At 41.8% G+C, this 17892-nt stretch overlaps 1 protein-coding gene across 4 annotated transcripts in view; it reads left to right on the forward strand.

Annotated features, from left to right (window-relative positions):
• Positions 1-17892, forward strand: part of PARD3 (par-3 family cell polarity regulator) — a 647691-nt gene that overhangs the window by 270329 nt on the left and 359470 nt on the right. For all 4 annotated transcript variants that reach the window (XM_066627797.1, XM_066627794.1, XM_066627795.1 and 1 more), the window contains exons 4-5: positions 1141-1319; positions 10855-10989. In XM_066627797.1, coding sequence (XP_066483894.1) covers positions 1141-1319; positions 10855-10989 — 314 coding nt within the window. The remainder of the gene's footprint in view (positions 1-1140; positions 1320-10854; positions 10990-17892) is intronic.

A 17892-nucleotide genomic window follows, 5' to 3' on the forward strand; every position in this document is an offset into this window, starting at 1 on the left:
AACCCTTATGGTTGGAAACATGGCTCTCGATTGGTGCAGTGCCAACCACAACAGGAATTTCAGTCTTGTTCAAGACATCTGAGTGCTACTGTGTAAAATAATATAAAAGCACTGCAAAGAGGTTGTGTTCCACTGTTGCTGCTGTAGAGAAAAGGCTCTCATTCACTCCTTGTTAAATGTGTGTGTGTTGTAAGTGTCTGTAGCTACATTTGGGCAATCTACATTTTTCTGAGAACGTTACAGTTGTTCTATCTCTTGGACGTCCAGTGATAACTATGTGTGTGTGTAAAGTAAAGTATTTACTCATCTAAAGACAAAGGTGCTTAATTAACATTTATAATATTTAAGCCCTGGTTTATGAATTCAATAGTGCAGTAATGTGGTAGCAGATTGGGCCTGACCCTCTGTCCATCATTATGCAGCGTAGGTAGCTTTCAGTGTGAATTGTGTCTTCCAGTTGAGCACCCAAACTGTGCAATCTTGTCCTTGGTTTTTGGAAAGGAAAGATCCCTCAAAAAGGTTCAAAGTGCTTTGGATATGCCAATAATTCTGAATTGTAAAGAAGATCATTATTGCACTTTTGGGCTGAAGCAACCCCTGTAGAAGAACTGTCCAGGTTCAAGAATGAACAGTCCAGAAGGGCCTTGTTCTGCTGGACAAGCAGAAAGAATTTCAATTCCTTTCTTCAAGGAAGTGCTGTACAAGCAGCCTTCAAGGATGTTTCAGGTACAGGTTATTATTCCTTGAACCAGTGCTTCCCAAACTGTGAGCTGTGGCTCCCTGGGAGCTGCAGAAACCCAACAAGGGAGCTGCAGAATCCTTGCGAAAAATGAATTACCCTGTACAATACACAGTATAGGATTGTAGCCCTAATGGGGAGCTGTGACCAATAGCCGGGTTCATCAAAAGGAGCTACCTGTTGAAAAAAATTGGGAACCAGTGCTTCAAGCCAATGAAATTGTGGTAAATAACTCAAATGATTTCCTACAATTTCTATGAGATCATACTCATTTCCAATATTGTTGAAACTGTTGTGTGTATATGTGAGCGAGTGCTTGCATGTGTGAATTTTGTGCATGTGTGTGATTTTTCCACTTATAGGGAAAATAATTAATTCTTTTTTTAATTTTCTGTCTCCAGATATGCCTCTTCATGTACGACGCAGCAGTGACCCTGCGTTAGTTGGTCTCGCAACATCAGTCAGTGATAACAACTTTACTTCGGAAGAGCCTTCACGGAAAAACCCTACAAGATGGTCCACAACTGCAGGTTTTCTAAAGCAGAATCCTTCTGGGGGACATAGGAGTCATGAAAGAAAGGTATCATTTTTTTTCCTGCATGTATCATACTTAAACATACTGTGAAAGTGTTTCTTTTTAAAAATATTTGTAATATTTATATCCTACATTGTCCTGTGTCTTCAGGGTAGGTGATAGCAATTGCATAAATATAAACTCTTTCTCATTCTCTAGGCCCACAATCTAAGTGTTACGTTTGTGTCTTGATTAAAGGAAAAGACTGAAACTTTAGAGAGAGTGCAGTCTTGGGAACAATACTTGTGTCATTACCAGCGGGCAATTTTGGGGAATGTTGGTTCTGTCCTTCACCACCACCTGTCACTTTCTTCTTTTAAAAAAAAAAACAACCCCAAAAAACCTCTCCAGAAAAAAAGTAGTCATTGATTCAGGTTATATAATGCAGCCTCATGGATCAGATCAGAACATTTGGCTTTTACCCCCTGGGTCAGACAACTCACATTATCTGCAAGTTGCTAGATCTAGGCTATGTGCAAATACATAAATATGTAGACTTCAAGCCCAAATTTCTGCACCCAGGTAGCTTTGGATGACCTATCACACTGGTTTCCAGTTTTTCCTTGCAGAACTGTGGCTTTCTCACAAATGACAAGGAAAAACTGAAGAACTTCTTTCCAAGGCAGTCTAACTCGCAATGTGTGTTAATTTTTTTCCTGCATACTTGCCCCCATCAGAGTTCAGTATCTCCACATGAAGAGTACTGGTGACTAAAGAAATCAGCATGAAGCTTGTTTTCTGATGTACCTTTTTCCTTAAACAGAAGACTTGAAAAGACTTGTTTTCATTTTTGTTTAGTCCCCCTGCATTTCCTTCTCTGACCTAATTCTTATTGTGAAAGTACTTCATTTTCAAAGCTTAGTTGGAGAAGGCAATTCTCCAGATTGACGCATCGTGCATTACTTTTTAGTTAATCACTGAAGATCATACATTTTTTATTGGAATATGCTCTTTTATAAGAGATTCACTAATTTTTTGTTTACATCTGCTCTGTGCATTAGGGTGGCTTACAGCATTTTCATTAATATCTGTCTGTAAAAGGATTTTCATCTAATTATTAGGTTCAGGTGACTTGTAGGAAACAAAGGAGAAAGCTGAAAACCACCACTGCTTTCACTTCACAAATACTTCTCTTGCTTCTTTCTTACCTTTTATTTCAAAAACTGATACCACTCTCTCACAGCTGTCCCTTTGTTCTAGTTCCCTCATGGCAAGTCTCAAAGTACCAGTACAACACAAGCGAAAGGAAAGGAGCTATCTGAGAGTGGAAGTGGCCTCCCAATGCCTTATGGCCTCCCAAAAAGGCATGAAAAACATCACTTCCTATTTCTCTTTGAAACCGGATGTTTTGGTTTTTTATCTTCCAAGCTCGGTCTGAGCTCAGCAGAGGCTGCAGACGGATGTCCACGGCCTCTGCAGAGCTCAGTTTTCCTCCAGAGGTGACCTTGCCTCCAAAGGGGGAACATGCGAGGAGCCTGCACAGGCCTGATCCACGGATAACTGAGTCTGTGAATATTGGATCTGTGAATACAGGGGCCCTCCTGTACAGCATTTAGAATTGTAGGTGTTGACTGTTGGCCTTAATCCACTAAATTGTAGTCAAATGCCTCTTACTTACAACACTGCACATTTTTTGTACTCTCTGTAACCAACCATTTCTCCTTGATTGTCACTCGTGCCTTACCTAGCATACTAAATGCTAAACCAGTCAACAGTAGCTCACATGTCTTAACTGGGAACCTGCATTTTTTGTTTAATTTTGAGGCATCCAACTCTTCATGACCTGAATACAGAAAAAAAGATTCACTTTACCGGATGTTTTGGTTTTTTATCTTCCAAGCTCGGTCTGAGCTCAGCAGAGGCTGCAGACAGATGTCCACGGCCTCTGCAGAGCTCAGTTTTCCTCCAGAGGTGACCTTGCCTCCAAAGGGGGAACATGCGAGGAGCCTGCACAGGCCTGATCCATGGATAACTGAGTCTGTGAATATTGGATGCGTTCATCGGATCAGGACATAATAAGTGTTGTTGCATTCCTCTCAGCCTGCCCTGGACTAAGGCAAGTTTGCCTACTCATGAGTAAATGCGCAATATGGCTCAGTTTCACTTTCCATAGGGCTCCATGCATTAGCCTTCTCAGCTTCGCGACCCACCAACAATCAGGTTGCAACCCACCAAGTGGGTCATGACCCTCAGTTTGACAAACCCTACCCTAGGATATCAAAAGGTAAAAAAAATAGACTTTTCTCCCTTATGACTACATGAAGGCGTTCTTCTGTCACCAGGTAACAATTTCTGCTACTTTCTGTTTGATTTGGTAAGCTCAAGCTGTGACAAAGGCTCGGTTTGAACAATGCTTACCGAACTGGCCTTCCTTTACATGTTTGCAATGTCTACACTCCATGAAAATATAGGGAATATATTTCATTGCCAGAGCAGTCATGCAACTTGAGAATATAAAGAAGTGTAATCAAATCTGAGTTTAATTGACTCTCCTGCCTGGTTTGGCATTTAAAAACTCCTAAACTTTTTTATAAAAAAGTAATCTCTCAGGAATTGCCATATGAGATGGGGGATTGAACCTTAGCAGAGAGTGAGAAAATGCATCATAACTACTGAGTTTGTAAAGCTGTTAACACAGCTGGTTAATGCGGGAAAATGAAATATGTCTGCACCAATAGCAGGTAAACACACATTTTTAAAAAATCCACAAAATCATGTATACATTTTCTTTGAGGCTTGTTACATAATATATTGTCAGCTTTTCACATGGGAATAATGTAGTTCCAAAACACACACAAAAATTAAATTGAGAGAGAGAGAGAGAGAAATATTTTTACTTGATGGGATTTTTAACTTTTATGTCACAGCAGTCAGTATTTTGGTGTGATGCTAGGAAGGAGGTTGGTGGAATAAAAGTAAACCCTTATCTATCAGGAAAAATTTCATCTCTGCTGGTTTCCAAAATATTAATGAATACATTATGCAATTCCCCTTATGTTACTGACATTTTTGGTTTTGGACAGGCCGGGTGGTATAGTGTCTTGACCCTTGATTGGCTTCCATATTTGTCTGCTGGCCAGTCATGTACCAGAAACCCACTAGATGGGGAGCCCCTTCCACCATGTGCTTCTGTCTGGTGGTACCAAAAGTATCCAATCAAAGAACCAGAGCAGTTGTTGCTACTATTCCCACCCTGTCATTCTTCATTTAAGGGGAAGTAGAGAGAGTGGCACAACTTTCCTACTGACTTGATAGTAGCTGGAATCAGAAAATGTTGGCATTGGATGAGAGGGGAGAGGAAATCACTTGTGTTGGTGTGGTTGAGCAGCTGTTTAAGAATCCTAAATTGCTTCCTCATCTGAAAAAGATGCAGGATACTCTTAGACTCTTTTAGGTCTAGCTCTTTTAGGACATTTGTTTACACTTTAATTCGATGAGCAAAGAATGGCCCCAGCTAAAAGCCCTCTTTTTCCTGAGCACGATTGTCCCTTCAACCAGGAAAATTGCTCCACTGTCAGGAAGTGAAAAAGAGAGAACAAGGCTCTTCCGCACGTAGAGGGCAAAAGACTAGAATAGAAAATGGCAACCGAAGGAGACATGACCTTTTGCCACCAGGGTGCAAAAAGCAGTAGAGGGAGGTTCTATGTAGTCAAATGTTCCTGGCAAAAGAGTGAAAAAGCTTTGAAACAAAGCTTGGGACATTTTCTCTTGATGCATAATTTGTCTGGGAGCCAGCCAAAGGACTTAAGTGAAAGACTGGTACATCGAAATGAATAGTAAGAGAGAAGAGTTTGCATAAACTCTTAAAAGAGTTTCATCTTGACAGTGTAAGCTTTGGAGAACAAATACTGTATTGTGCAGATGGACAATTCTGAATTATTGTTTAGATAAATAGGCAGTATTTATTTTTGTATGTGGTACTTCGTTCTCTTTAAAATGCCCCTGAGGGAAGCAAACATCGCTTTTGTCTCTCTTTATTTTTTTGTTTTGTTTTATTAAACCTTACCAGCTAGGATTAAAGCCTAGCTCCTGCATTGTAATTACACTGTATCAATCACCATATGCTGTTTTGTTTATTTTGCATTATCTTTATTGAGATTTTACTGTGAGATTAATGAGTGGAGAGTGAATTGGGGGGGAAGGAGTTATTGAGAGCTCTGGGGGCCTGCAAAATAAGTGTGTAGTGACTACACCTTATCATGTGCATAACTACATGCAAAACCCAGTATCATTGTGGCATTCTCTGCAAATTTGGCTCTAGGGTTTCTTTAGTGCCTGCCATACAGAACATGTGTTGCTTAGCAGAAGGCTTGGTCATTCATCACCGCTGACCTTCATAATTGCTTTGTTTCCCGTTTGGTCAGACCTTGCTTATTATACAAAAGTCTCAAGGAAACATTTAATCTGGGCTAGTGTGACTCTTACAAATGTGAGGGTACTAAGAACATAAGAACAGCCCCACTGGTTCAGGCCATAGGCCCATCTAGTCCAGCTTCCTGTATCTCACAGTGGCCCACCAGATGCCCCAGGGAGCACACCAGATAACAAGAGACCTGCATCCTGGTGCCCTCCCTTGCATCTGGCATTCTGACATAGCCCATTTCTAGAATCAGGAGGTTGCACATACACATCATGGCTTGTAACCCGTAATGGATTTTTCCTCCAGAAACTTGTCCAATCCCCTTTTAAAGGCATCTAGGCCAGATGCCATCACCATACCCTGTGGCAAGGAGTTCCACAGACCAACCACATGCTGAGCAAAGAAATATTTTACTGGAATTAAACACAGCAGTGGCTTCTAAAAGGATCTGCTACCTTCTCATGGCATTGCTGTCTCATAATGTATTCTTTATGCATGATAGATCCATTCCATATGTATAGCTGTATAGATGCAAACATTTTCAGTAATTGGAATGAATTATGAGTGACCATTGTTCTTGAATGTCTTTTTAGATACAGCTAGTCTATTTCCACTTTCCTTTGCAAGACTATGAGACAACCTCTTGTCTTCCTAATAATTGGAAATAATATATAAAATTATAAATATATTTTATATATTTTTTAAATATATAATATGCTTGTTTTTTTATCCTCCCCCCCAGAGCCACTCACTCTGTGGGTGTTCTACTCATCTTTTGGTAGTCTAAATCAAAGACTAAGTAGAGACTTGGTATTTGCCATTGGAGTGGGATCCTCTGTTAAGCATCCCTTATGAACATCACCTGTCCTATCTGCTTTAGTTTACAAGGTCATGGCTCTAAAAACAGCTGGAAATAGGCAGAGTGTTAAATTGCACTGTAGAATGATAGAATAAACTGATGCTTACCCAGAGGGGAATAGAGACTGCCAAGCAATGGTGTCCGTCTCATTTAATATACACAAACACTTGTAACAAGTCACTCGCTGACGGACACAATTAGTCTCTGTGTCCCCATTATGGAGGTAGCCTTGAAACATGTGCCTGACACACAGAGTAAAGAGAATTTCCCCCAAGTGGCCTAGGTCTCAAAGGTCATGGTGAAAATGTACTAGATATTTTTAAAGTGCGTATTGGTTATTCAGCTTTTCTTACCTCTGTGTTAGGGGACTCACTAATAGTGTCATTAAAGACATGCCTATTTTCTTTCCAAGGATCTCTTCTATGCATGTTGCATTTTTCCTAGGATAGAAGGAAGGTAGAATAGCATGATTTAGACACAGAATTTATGACTGAGCATTGTGGTTTCATTAAGATAGCCAAGAGTGTGTCCCCCTTATAGTAAAATACGATTGCTTGAGATGAAATTATCCACATAGAAGTGCATATGTCACCATTCTAGTTCTATCTCCTGATTTTGGGGGAAAAAAAAACATTCCTGACTTTCTTAGAAAATCCCAAAGAGGGACGTGGAGAAATTCACCAATCAAGCTCTCCACCTCTTGACTAATATTACCAAGAAAGTCAGCATGTGTGTTTAATAAACGCTTTGTTTGCATACCAGAGCAAGCTGCAACCTCAACACTAGAAAGCTCTCAAAATGAAATCTGCATTGGAAGATAGCAAGCATGTTTTAGTTGACAGTTTACTTTCTGTAACCTTAAGAATACATAGAGATCGACCTGTGCAGTTGCTGCAGGCCACAAAGAACGTGCCAGAAGGAGGAATCCTTTGCAGAACTCAGAAGGTCACAAAAGGCCAACTACGGTTCTGAGTCCTTCATCAGCTGGGAAGTCTATTGTAGTTGTTGAAAGTATTCTGGCAAGTCTCTCGCTTCACTTGCTGTGCAATCCCAATTTAAAAAAGAAAAAGAAAAAGCATGAATTGTCATTTTTACAAATGGCCATTCCTGTAGCTACACAATATGGATTATATTTTTTGAAAAATCCATTTTACGTTATGTGAAAATACTTGATTGCTGTTGCTTTGCTCCATGTTGGCAGCCATTTTTTTGGATTTTTTTTAAAGAATAAAAATGATAAAAAGTCTTGCTTTTGCAATATGTCAGATGACACAGTGGAGCTAGCCATCCCAAAACAAGCCACAAAACATCCCAAAACAAGCAACAAGATGTTGCTTCCTGCACATCTGAGAAGTTTAATAAAATTAACAAATGAACTTGTTAGAATTTTCAAGTAAATTAACTGATTCCTGTTGACTTTGAGTGATGATTATAAAGTTGGTAGACATAGCTCCTATCTGCTTACTGTTAAGAACATAAGAACAGCCCCACTGGATCAGGCCATGGGCCCATCTAGTCCAGCTTCCTGTATCTCACAGAGGCCCCACCAAATGCTCCAGGGAGCACACCTGATAACAAGAGACTGTTCATCATCTTCAAACTAATCATTGTCTTTTTTGCTTGTTCTCCCACTATCAATTCCCCTCTGTGAGATTCCTAACAAATGCAGTTGGTTCTCATTATCCTCTAGGGTTAGGTTCCTGGAAAACCTAGTGGATACTGAATTAGCAGATACTGAATCATTTGAGCCTATGGGAAAAAAATGAGGTTAGGTTCCAGGGGATCCTATAACTATAAACTCTATGAATTTTATGAATCTGAATCTTATTTCGTAGTCTAAGAACTGCCTTCCACTCATGAGGGGGCCACTGTCTCTTCTCCTTCTCCTGCAACCTCTCTTACCCGCCTGCTTGAAGCTGTAGTTGCGCACCCCCACCCTGAATGCGCTTGCACTGTGTTCTAGGAGAACAGAGTCGCAGATAATGAGAGTGGGTGGCAATTCTGCCCCTCACAAATAGCAAATTTGCACAGAATGCAGCAACTGTTACCCTGCACGTGCCCAATCTCGTCTGATCTCAGAAGCTAAGCAAGGTCAGGCCTGGTTAGTACTTGTATGGGAGACCGCCTTGGAATACCGGGTGCTGTAGGCTTATACCATAGTCTTTCGAGACTGAAGGTTGCCATCCATATAAACAGAAGTGACTGTATATTGTCATTGCATCCCCCAGTCCAGCCCAGTCTTATTTGCAAGTGTGGTCACCTGCTCATTGAGAACAGCGGAGGGTCTGTCACATGTCAAGGTTGCATCAATAAATTATGGCTTAAATAGGTTTTCCTTTATGGCAAGCCATATTTCTTTTTCAACTATGATTTTGCATTCGCATTGCACCACCACAGATGATTTAAATAGTTGTTATTTACTCTTAGTAATTGCAAATATGTTTCTGACACAAAGAGGAAATGGAACAAAAAGCAATATTTTTTTGTACGTGACCTGCCACTTTCTGCGGAGTCCTTTTGATTACTGTTGAAATCTAACCAGCTGCCTTTCTAGTTTTGGGGGTGGGGGGGTAACAATGGAGAGAAATTTCTGTGACATGCTGCTTGGCCAGTTGTTCCCTTGTTGTGCATTTTGATAAGAGCACTTTGTACATTTATAGTGATCTTGAGTTTTAGGGGGATGTATAGAACCACATACATATAAATTCAGGTATTCACACAGCTTGCCTTGTGCATTGCCTAAGGTTGTCAGTCTAGTAATGTGCACAGATGTCCTGGCACGCCTAAGAGATTGTGTTGGTATGTTGACTTCAGCATTGTTTGACTTGGTACAATGACAGCAGCATTGTGTGATTGGCATGTCTGCCAGATACGTTCCAAGCCTGGCCACATCATGCCTCACCCCACCTAATTTGGTATAACTCAACATGTCCTTGTGTGTTGTTGCTATCATATGCACGGCAAAGGCGGTGGCTGCCACTTTACTCATGCTGCTATACTGTACAAAGTGCTAATGTTGGTAAAACAATGCTGCTGGTGTTGCGCTGGTTGTCGTTTGCAATCTGTAAATAAGATTGATAGGCAGTGATTTTTCTCACACATATGGGCAAGGCACTAAAATTGTCAAGGCATGCCATCAGTTTTTTTGACAATTGACAAGGTACATTGCAGTGCTGGGGGGGGAGCGCTAACATTGCCCAATAGCCCTACTTATAAATGATCCATTCCCAAACTCCTAGGGCACACTGGTTGAAAATCACTGTTGATAGGTCTTCTTGGATCACAGCCAAGCTTGGGAGGGCTGGGGTATATCTGATAACATAATTTTCTGTGGTGCAGTATACCCTGAAGAGGAATAGAATATGTTCCTCTTTCGTCTCTCACTTCTGCCACCCCAAAGGAGCCAAGTGTATCTTCAAACCAAGGTTGACCAAGTCTTTCCATGATATCATCAGATTGAAGGCTGAAAAAGCCTACAGGCACCCCCCCCCCCATTTGACAGGTTAGGTGAAAAGCAGAACCTGGCCTTTTTTTTCAGTTTACAAATGTTGCTAACAAATTGCAAATGCCATTTTTATCTTGCAAATTCTTGCTGCCACGTAAAGATTTCTGCAAATGGACTCCCTTCAGGACTACCTGTACAAACCGAAACACGAATCTAGTTCCAGGTTGTGTAAGTGTGCATGCTATAAAACCAGCAACTCCAGCTGCAACAACTAGCTACCTTACTCATTGTGCCATTGTGGCACTCTGGAGTACTTAAATGACACTACAGAGAACAATGATGTAGTTTTGTAAGCAGAGGTTAAGAGATACACAGGGCTTCTACCTGGTCATGTAAAGCTAAGCAGTGTAGCCTGCAGCTTCTTCTATCTGAGCAAGTCTTACCATGTGTGTTTAGATGGTCTCTCCTTGCTTAGATTCCAGACCTCTGGGCGTGGTGGTGGTGGTGGTGGTGGTTGTGGTGGGGAAACCCACTGCAAAGTTGACACAAGTGTAATTGATACCCCAAAGTTGTACAGTTCTTACACTTTGGCGAATGATTTCTCACGTAGTCTTACACGTGTGCAGGACAAATACAATTTGTGCAGAACTCTGAAGAACGTGCAGGTACGGCTTGTATTTCAGCTGTCTCTGGAACACCCTTGTAGTCGTCATGCCACAAATAGACTTAAGGTGACAGAACTGTAAACAGATCTATTCAGTGAAATTATCTATTGTACTTCCTTTCTAGTGTGTCATGTGTAAAAACCTGTTGCATTGTCTGATGGTGTCTTGTTTTGCTTTTAAATTACTGAGCCTTTTCCTTTGTTTTGTAACAGAAAGACGAAAATTATAGAAGCCTTCCACGGGACACCAGTAACTGGTCATCCAACCAATTTCAGAGGGACAATGCTCGCTCTTCACTAAGTGCCACTCATCCTATGGTAGACAAATGGCTGGAGAGGCAAGAGCAGGTACCTTAACATGTGTATTCAGTTAATGTAGATGCAATCTAACCTTTATGCTTACATGTCCAGTTAATTAGTTGTGGCTTCTAGTAAGATGTTTATTGAGCATACGATGTGCTAAGAGCCTCTTAAGGTCAAATAACCAGATATGAATACCACCATGTTTCACAACCAACATGGGACAAAATCACTAGACTTAGTAATGAACATTGACCTAGTTTTTGCTTTTCATTCCCTGATTTTGCATGGTGTTAGCCCAATAGCATTCACAAAAGTTCTATATCTCTTGGGGCTATCCTCCCATCCTTCCCTCTCTTGTTTTGTCCTTGCTTGGAGCATGCCCAGGTTCTGTGTTCCTCCCCTTTCTTTTTGCCCCTATTACTGCCTACTCTTTGGGTGTGGCCACTGGCATACTTGGGGGGTCAAGAGGGCAAATGCCCTAGCACCATTCCTCTGGGCATTGTCACCACTAGCCACTACCTCACTGCCATCCATGCCCTCCTCGCTGCCTCCTCGGGCAGTCTCCGGAGGGACTTTAAATATCACTTCAAGTTTTCCGATGAAAATTGGTTTTAATTGAAAATCTGGAAGTGATGTTTAAAGGCCCTGTGGAGGACTAGAGAAGGCTGCATGAAACCGCCTGGATTTGACTGGTAAGGAGGGGCAACTGGTTGGGGGGGAGGCATCAGGTTCACCCATGGGTGTGCCCTCCTCCTCCAAAATTTCTTTGCGGAATCTAGTGGGGCCATTCTCTCCCAACTTCTCCAGTTTTTGTTTAGTCCTTGACATATTGAGCCTCTAAGCCCTGGGTGCAGTCTGGAATCATGTCTAGAACCTAATGAGGGTGGATGAAATGAGTCTGCATAGCTGTTTGTGCTTTCTATTAGCAGAAAGTGTCCATCGAATGAATATTTTCCTGTGCTTCTGGCTTTACAGTGAATGCAGAACCTATGAAATATCTCTGGGATTTTGTGGTGGTTTTAAAGAATTTTTAATTTACAATTCTCAAAGTTGACTTCTTGTCTGAAGTTACTTGGTTCTTCTTGTTGCCACCAAAGTTCACTTCTCAGGTCAAGTTGAATCAGGAGTTGTAATGGGGACCTTCTAAGGAAATGTCTTCTATTTGCATATTTTAATATATTTCAAAGGGAGATGTTTTGTAGTAGTTTGACCTCCAAAGCTTTTAATGAGACCTTTTAAACATGCAAAATTACTATTGAGATAGGCAGTAATATCAAAACTAGCTTGAATTGTATTAGTTAACAGAGTGCTTGTTGCTTTCTTTTTTGGATCTGTACATCTTTTGTCGACACAGCTTTCTGTTTTAAAGATCTATTAAATTTGATTTTAATGAGTCGGCGTGTACCTAAAAAGGAACGATCCTTTGGTGATTTCATATCAACAGGATAATTAATTAAACTGAAACTGTTTAACAGGGCATGAACAGTGGACATTATGGAAGCAAATCCATAATGAGAGTGGAAAGGAGCAGGAACTGTGGAGGGTGAAACTGATGCACTTGTTCATGATAGACCAGATGCAAGTGAAATTCTTGGCTCTAATTCTCTTTTAAGAAATCATTTATTTTATCTTTGCTACCCAGAATGTTGCGCGAACTGCTTTAGCTTTGAATTGATCAAATTTGGGGTGCTTAGCAAATTATACTTAGGACTGTCTTTAGTCCACAGATTTGTGCTTTTTCAGGTTCACTTGTGCAGAGACATATTGGTCTAACACAGTGATTCCCAAACTGGTGAGCTGTGACCCACCGGGGGAACAGGAAGCAGGATATTGCCCCTTAAGGGGAGTAGCCCTGCTCTGTTGGCAACAACATTGCTGCTGAGATCACAGCCCTGCCACTGCCAAGGGGCTTTTTTACTTACCTGGGGGCTACACGGATCTCCTGCAGGGCCCTAGAGGCTTGCAGACCCTCCCCAGGTCTCCTCCACAGCTTGTTTATGAAACCCTTATCTCTGATTTAAAGCTACTTCTGGTTTTCAGGGAAAACCAGAAGTAGCTTTTGTTCAGAGATAACGGCTTTGTAAACAAGCTGCAGTGGAGATCAGAGGTGGCTGCGAGTCTCCAGGACCCTGTAGGAGATCTGCACTATCCCCTAGGTAAATAAAAAAGCCCCTTGGCAGTGGCAGGGCTGTGATCTCTGCAGCACGGTCGCTACCCCATCCCTGCCCCTCTTCCCACCCACACAAACGCTTTTCTGGTTCCCAACTTTCCTGTAGGAGTTTGGAAACCACTGGTCTATCATACTCCTTGGTGCAACCTTCCCACCTTATTTCTTTGCAGAAATAAATGAATGAAATAAGGAGATTCTGCATTTATTTTAACATAGTGGCAAGGTGTGTTGGAGAGAAGGTTCAAATTGTAGATGCTGATTTTCCTTGAAGTACAACCCCAAGGGGTACAATCAACAGAGGAGTTATCTTTCCTTTATGTCCTTGTAGATTTCCTAGTTGAAATTCAAACTGTTTCACTGTTTGAAACTGGATATTGGTCTAGGTGGAGCCTTGTTCTGTCCAGCCAGACTTCTTTGAATGTTCTTTTGGGATCTTGGCAGGCTGTAGAGCATTGTTGGTATTTTGCCTGGCGTCCCACAAAAACTTGAAACCGGCTGTGAATGTATTTCAGCAAACTATGATTCTGTGACAGATTCTCTGATGTTCATGTCAATGCAAATGCAGTATATAGCAGATCTGCATGAATAATTCAACCGGACTTGTTCTGATTTTAAAAATAGTGCTTAACTGTAGTGAAACATACTGGGTTTTATACCTGGTTTGTCTTCTTGTGCCATCAGGGCTGAAGGTGACACTGTCAATGCGATCCCTGGCTAGCTATGTTCGCACAATTCTACTATCGTTTTGTTTTGTGGGAAGTGTTGAGAAGTTTCTTGTTGTTGCAGTCAGTTTCTGAATCTTTCTAAATGAGAACTTCAGGTTTTCCTTAAATCTTTGTGCAGCACTGCAGTGTCTCCTTATGAACAAACAGATGCCTGAGGAAGTCTTAGTAGGTTACAGAAAAGGAAATTTTGAAGAGAGCAGAGCTGGCCCTTATTAGAGAAATTGCTGCTTCTCATTACACTGCTCTTTCCCTCAGCATCTGATAGGTGAAAAGATATGTGAAAATGCGTGCATTGCTCTTTTGTCCACTCCTCTGTATATTATCACAATTTCCAGTAATGTGAAATAATTGGCAGTCCGTCCTTTGAAGCTTTGTGAACTGGAGAGAGTAACACTGGTACTTACTAGTTAGGAAGCTGTACTTGAATAGATGGATCAGTCTGTATTATGTTATAAAATGCTCTTCAAAGTAAGCGTGAATGGTGTGGGATGAAGGTTCTGTGCTATTATAGCCCATAAAATGAGGCAACCTAAATTTGCTGCTGTTTATTTGTTGGCTATAATCTTCTGCATTCAAAATACATCTTCTGCTTTAAAAGAATCTACTCATATCCATTAATTTCTAGGTTCTACATGCATTTTAACTTGTAAAGCATCATGGAATTTATCCTGGAATGATATTAGTGGTGCGTAATTATGTTTAATTCTAATGAAGTATATATTTTCCACATGAGTAGGTGTATTTAATGCATGTCATTAAATGCATAGCGAGCAAGTCTCACTGTTGCCACCCTCACTGCAATTTTGTCCCTTCTAAATTGTGTCATATAAATTAATGGTTGCTATTCACTCTTGTGGAGATGCATGTTATACATGGAGATGCAACCTTATCTATACCCTGGATAATGAGGTGTAGTACTCGGTGAGATCATACACCTATGGTATATGTCATTTGTACCATTCCACACTGCTTGTGGGATTCTTAACTTTGTCCCAGATGTGGTAGAGTATGAGCACACATGGACTTTTGTTTCATATAGAGCAGGGGTGCCCAAACCCCGGCCCTGGGGCTACTTGCGGCCCTCGAGGCCTTTCAATGCGGCCCTCAGGGAACCCCCAGCCTCCAATGAGCCTCTGGTCCCCCAGAGATTTGTTGGAGCCCACACTGGCCCGACACAACTGCTCTCAGCATGGGGGCGACTGTTTGAACTCTTCCTTGAACTGTGGGATGAGGGTTCCCTCCACTGCTTGCTGTTTCATAGCAAAGGAAAGGCCAGCCTTGCTTTGTGCAAGGCCTTTTATAGGCCTTGAGCTATTGCAAGACCTTCATTCATTCACATAAGTTCATCTTTAACATATTCATTTATGTAAACTTATGTAAATTTATTCAAATTTTAAATGTAAATTAATTCTTTTTTTCCCTGGCCCCCGACACAGTGTCAGAGAGGTTATGTGGCCCTCCTGCCAAAAACTTTGGACACCCCTGATATAGAGGAACATTCACACATGTGAACCCCCCACCTCTCGTCTGGAGTGTACGTAACATTCCAGGCACAAGTGTCAATGGAAAGTAGGCCTTAGTGATCCGCTCTTTACTATCAGTTGCTTGCATCAGATGTTCTCAGCTGCATAAGCCTTCCTGCCACTCGGCTTCCTTCCAGGCATTTTGGTAGTGGTACAGTGGACCTGCATCTTATATGACCGTTATGTCCCAGAGTCAGCATCTAAAACCAAAATTGCATATACCTGAAAATCCAATAGACCTGAAAAATATATGCACTTTCTTTTTAAAAACTGCAAGAAGCAGATGGGAACTGAGAACAATGGAGGGAACAGCAGCTTCATTCTCTGATCTCAGGCTCCTTCCAGGGCATGTGTTTAGTAAGTAGAATGGTGGGCAGACTTGCCTGCACTCTTTATATTGTTGTTTTTCTCTGGTTTGTTTTATTGTATTTGAATCTGCATAAGTGAAGTCTGCATAAGATCTGCGTTAACTGTACTAGTAGTAAAACTTGAGAAGCCTTTAAACTGGGGAAAATGTGGAGTCAGAGTTGGGGAAGAGGAAGCTCTTTGATCATGCCACCTGGAGGAGGGGTCAGGAAAGTGTCACTTTCTCATCTCCCTTCCCACTCGCTTTCCAGGATTCATCATTGTGAGGATGTCTTTATTGCTAACCACCGCACCAAAAAGGTGAAAGTAAAAGAACAGGAGTGGAAGCCCCAGCTGGGCTCAGGCAGTGCCAGATATCCAAGAGAGAGAATGCCGTAGTCTCCACCTTTCTCTAACTCATCCTCTTGAGAATGCTGTTTTTGAGGAGGCGGGGAGGGGGGGTTCAAAGGATGATTCCACAGCTCCCCTGGTTGCTTTTGGTGGCTCCCCAGGGATCTGCAGCTCATAGTGTTGTAACCACTGACTTAGGACCCAATCCTTTGCTTCCCTAGTGCCCAGGCTTTCAATGGCTCCAAAATGGGTACTGCTGTATCCTGTGGGGACAGGGAAGCAGCCACCAGTCTCCTTGGGGTAAGGGAACAAATGTTCCCTTACGTGTGTAGCGACTTATGGCAGCCCCAAAGGGTCTACTCAGATCTATGCCCACCCTTGAGCAAGTGCAGAACCTATGAGACCCTTAAGAGGAAATTCAATGCTCCCGGCTTAAGAGGGAGCATTGAATTCAGCAGCAGAGTCTGCACCATCTCCACCCCCCCTCCCAGGCTTGGTCCGCCTCACAGTCCGTCCTCCCTCCACCCATACAGCCCCTTCCTCCCAGCTTTCTGCTGGCCGGAGGTGCAGCAGTGACATCCGGTTGTCTTCGTGGTGCTGAGATACAGCACTGATGTTCTGGCCTCAGCACCAACCTTGCGCTCTCAAAGCAGGCACTGGTTGCCTTATGGCACTTTGCGACATGCAGAGCTGGCGGTGAGCATGGAGTGTGCATGGGTAAGCCGATAGGATTGAGCTGTTAGAAGCAAAGAGAACAAAATGCCAACCCTGCAATGGCACCAAATTTGAGCAAAGCAACTGCAGTGTCGTAGCAGGCAGGCACTGTAGGAGAAAATAACCCCCTGAAAGAGTGAGTTTAAGTTTCCACAGGTACAGTTCAATCTAGAGAGAGCTTTGTTTACTTTTCATACTGTTGGCTTTTCTATCTACATGTAGCTTTGGGCATCTGTCAATAATTGAATAAAATCCTAATCTCTGTGTGATCTCATCAGTTTCTCCCTGCAGTACTATCTGATGTATAAATATAATTAGCGTTATATTTCCAGACAGAAATTTCAATCTTGGCTATTTGTTTGGGGCAAATGAATGCTCAGTTAAAAACAGATTAAATAGATTTTCTTTCTCCAGTTTGCAAAAGTAATTTCATGTTTGCAGCAGGTCATCGCAGAAAAAGTCATGCTTTTACTCTTAGAAGAAAAGTATTCTTCTAAGAAAAGTATTCTTAGAAGTAATTCCTATGCAAACATTTCTCATCCCCTTACTGTTTGTGTTAACCCTTGTGTGAACATATGGAAAATTAGGTAGACGCTTTGATATATTCGCTCTTTATTGTCTTCTCTAGTCTAAACCTTTTCTCTCTCTCTTTTTCCCCTAAATGCTCCTGGCAAATGGTGTTATTGCCCTCCCACTCCCATCCGCAGTCATTCTAACTGGATGTAGAAGAGGGAGAAAGTTGAGAGTGAGGGTACCTCTATTGTGTGGAGTAGGACCAAGTGTTGCCTTGCTCCTCTCTGAAAGGCTGTGTCCGTTTGCAGACATTCATTTGTAATGTACATATCAAGAACAAACAGGTGGGCTAGGCTAGTTTGAAAGTTTACTCTTTTGGAGTCAAAAAGTGTGTGTGTGTGGGAGGGTTATTTAGTAGCTAGAAGCGTATTTGTGTGTTTATAGTCTGTCTGCAAAAATATAGCGGTGGAAGTATCTGGAGAACTGCATTAACACTGCCAAGTGGCCATTATGAACTGGTTTCTGCAGATTTTGTTTGAAAAAGCTATCCATAAATGTGTGAAAAGCATAATAAATTGAGCTGTTTTCATTGGGAGAACAACCTACA

The sequence above is a fragment of the Tiliqua scincoides genome, chromosome 5, assembly GCF_035046505.1.
Source record: "Tiliqua scincoides isolate rTilSci1 chromosome 5, rTilSci1.hap2, whole genome shotgun sequence".
In the NCBI taxonomy this organism is placed as follows: Eukaryota; Metazoa; Chordata; class Lepidosauria; order Squamata; family Scincidae; genus Tiliqua; species Tiliqua scincoides.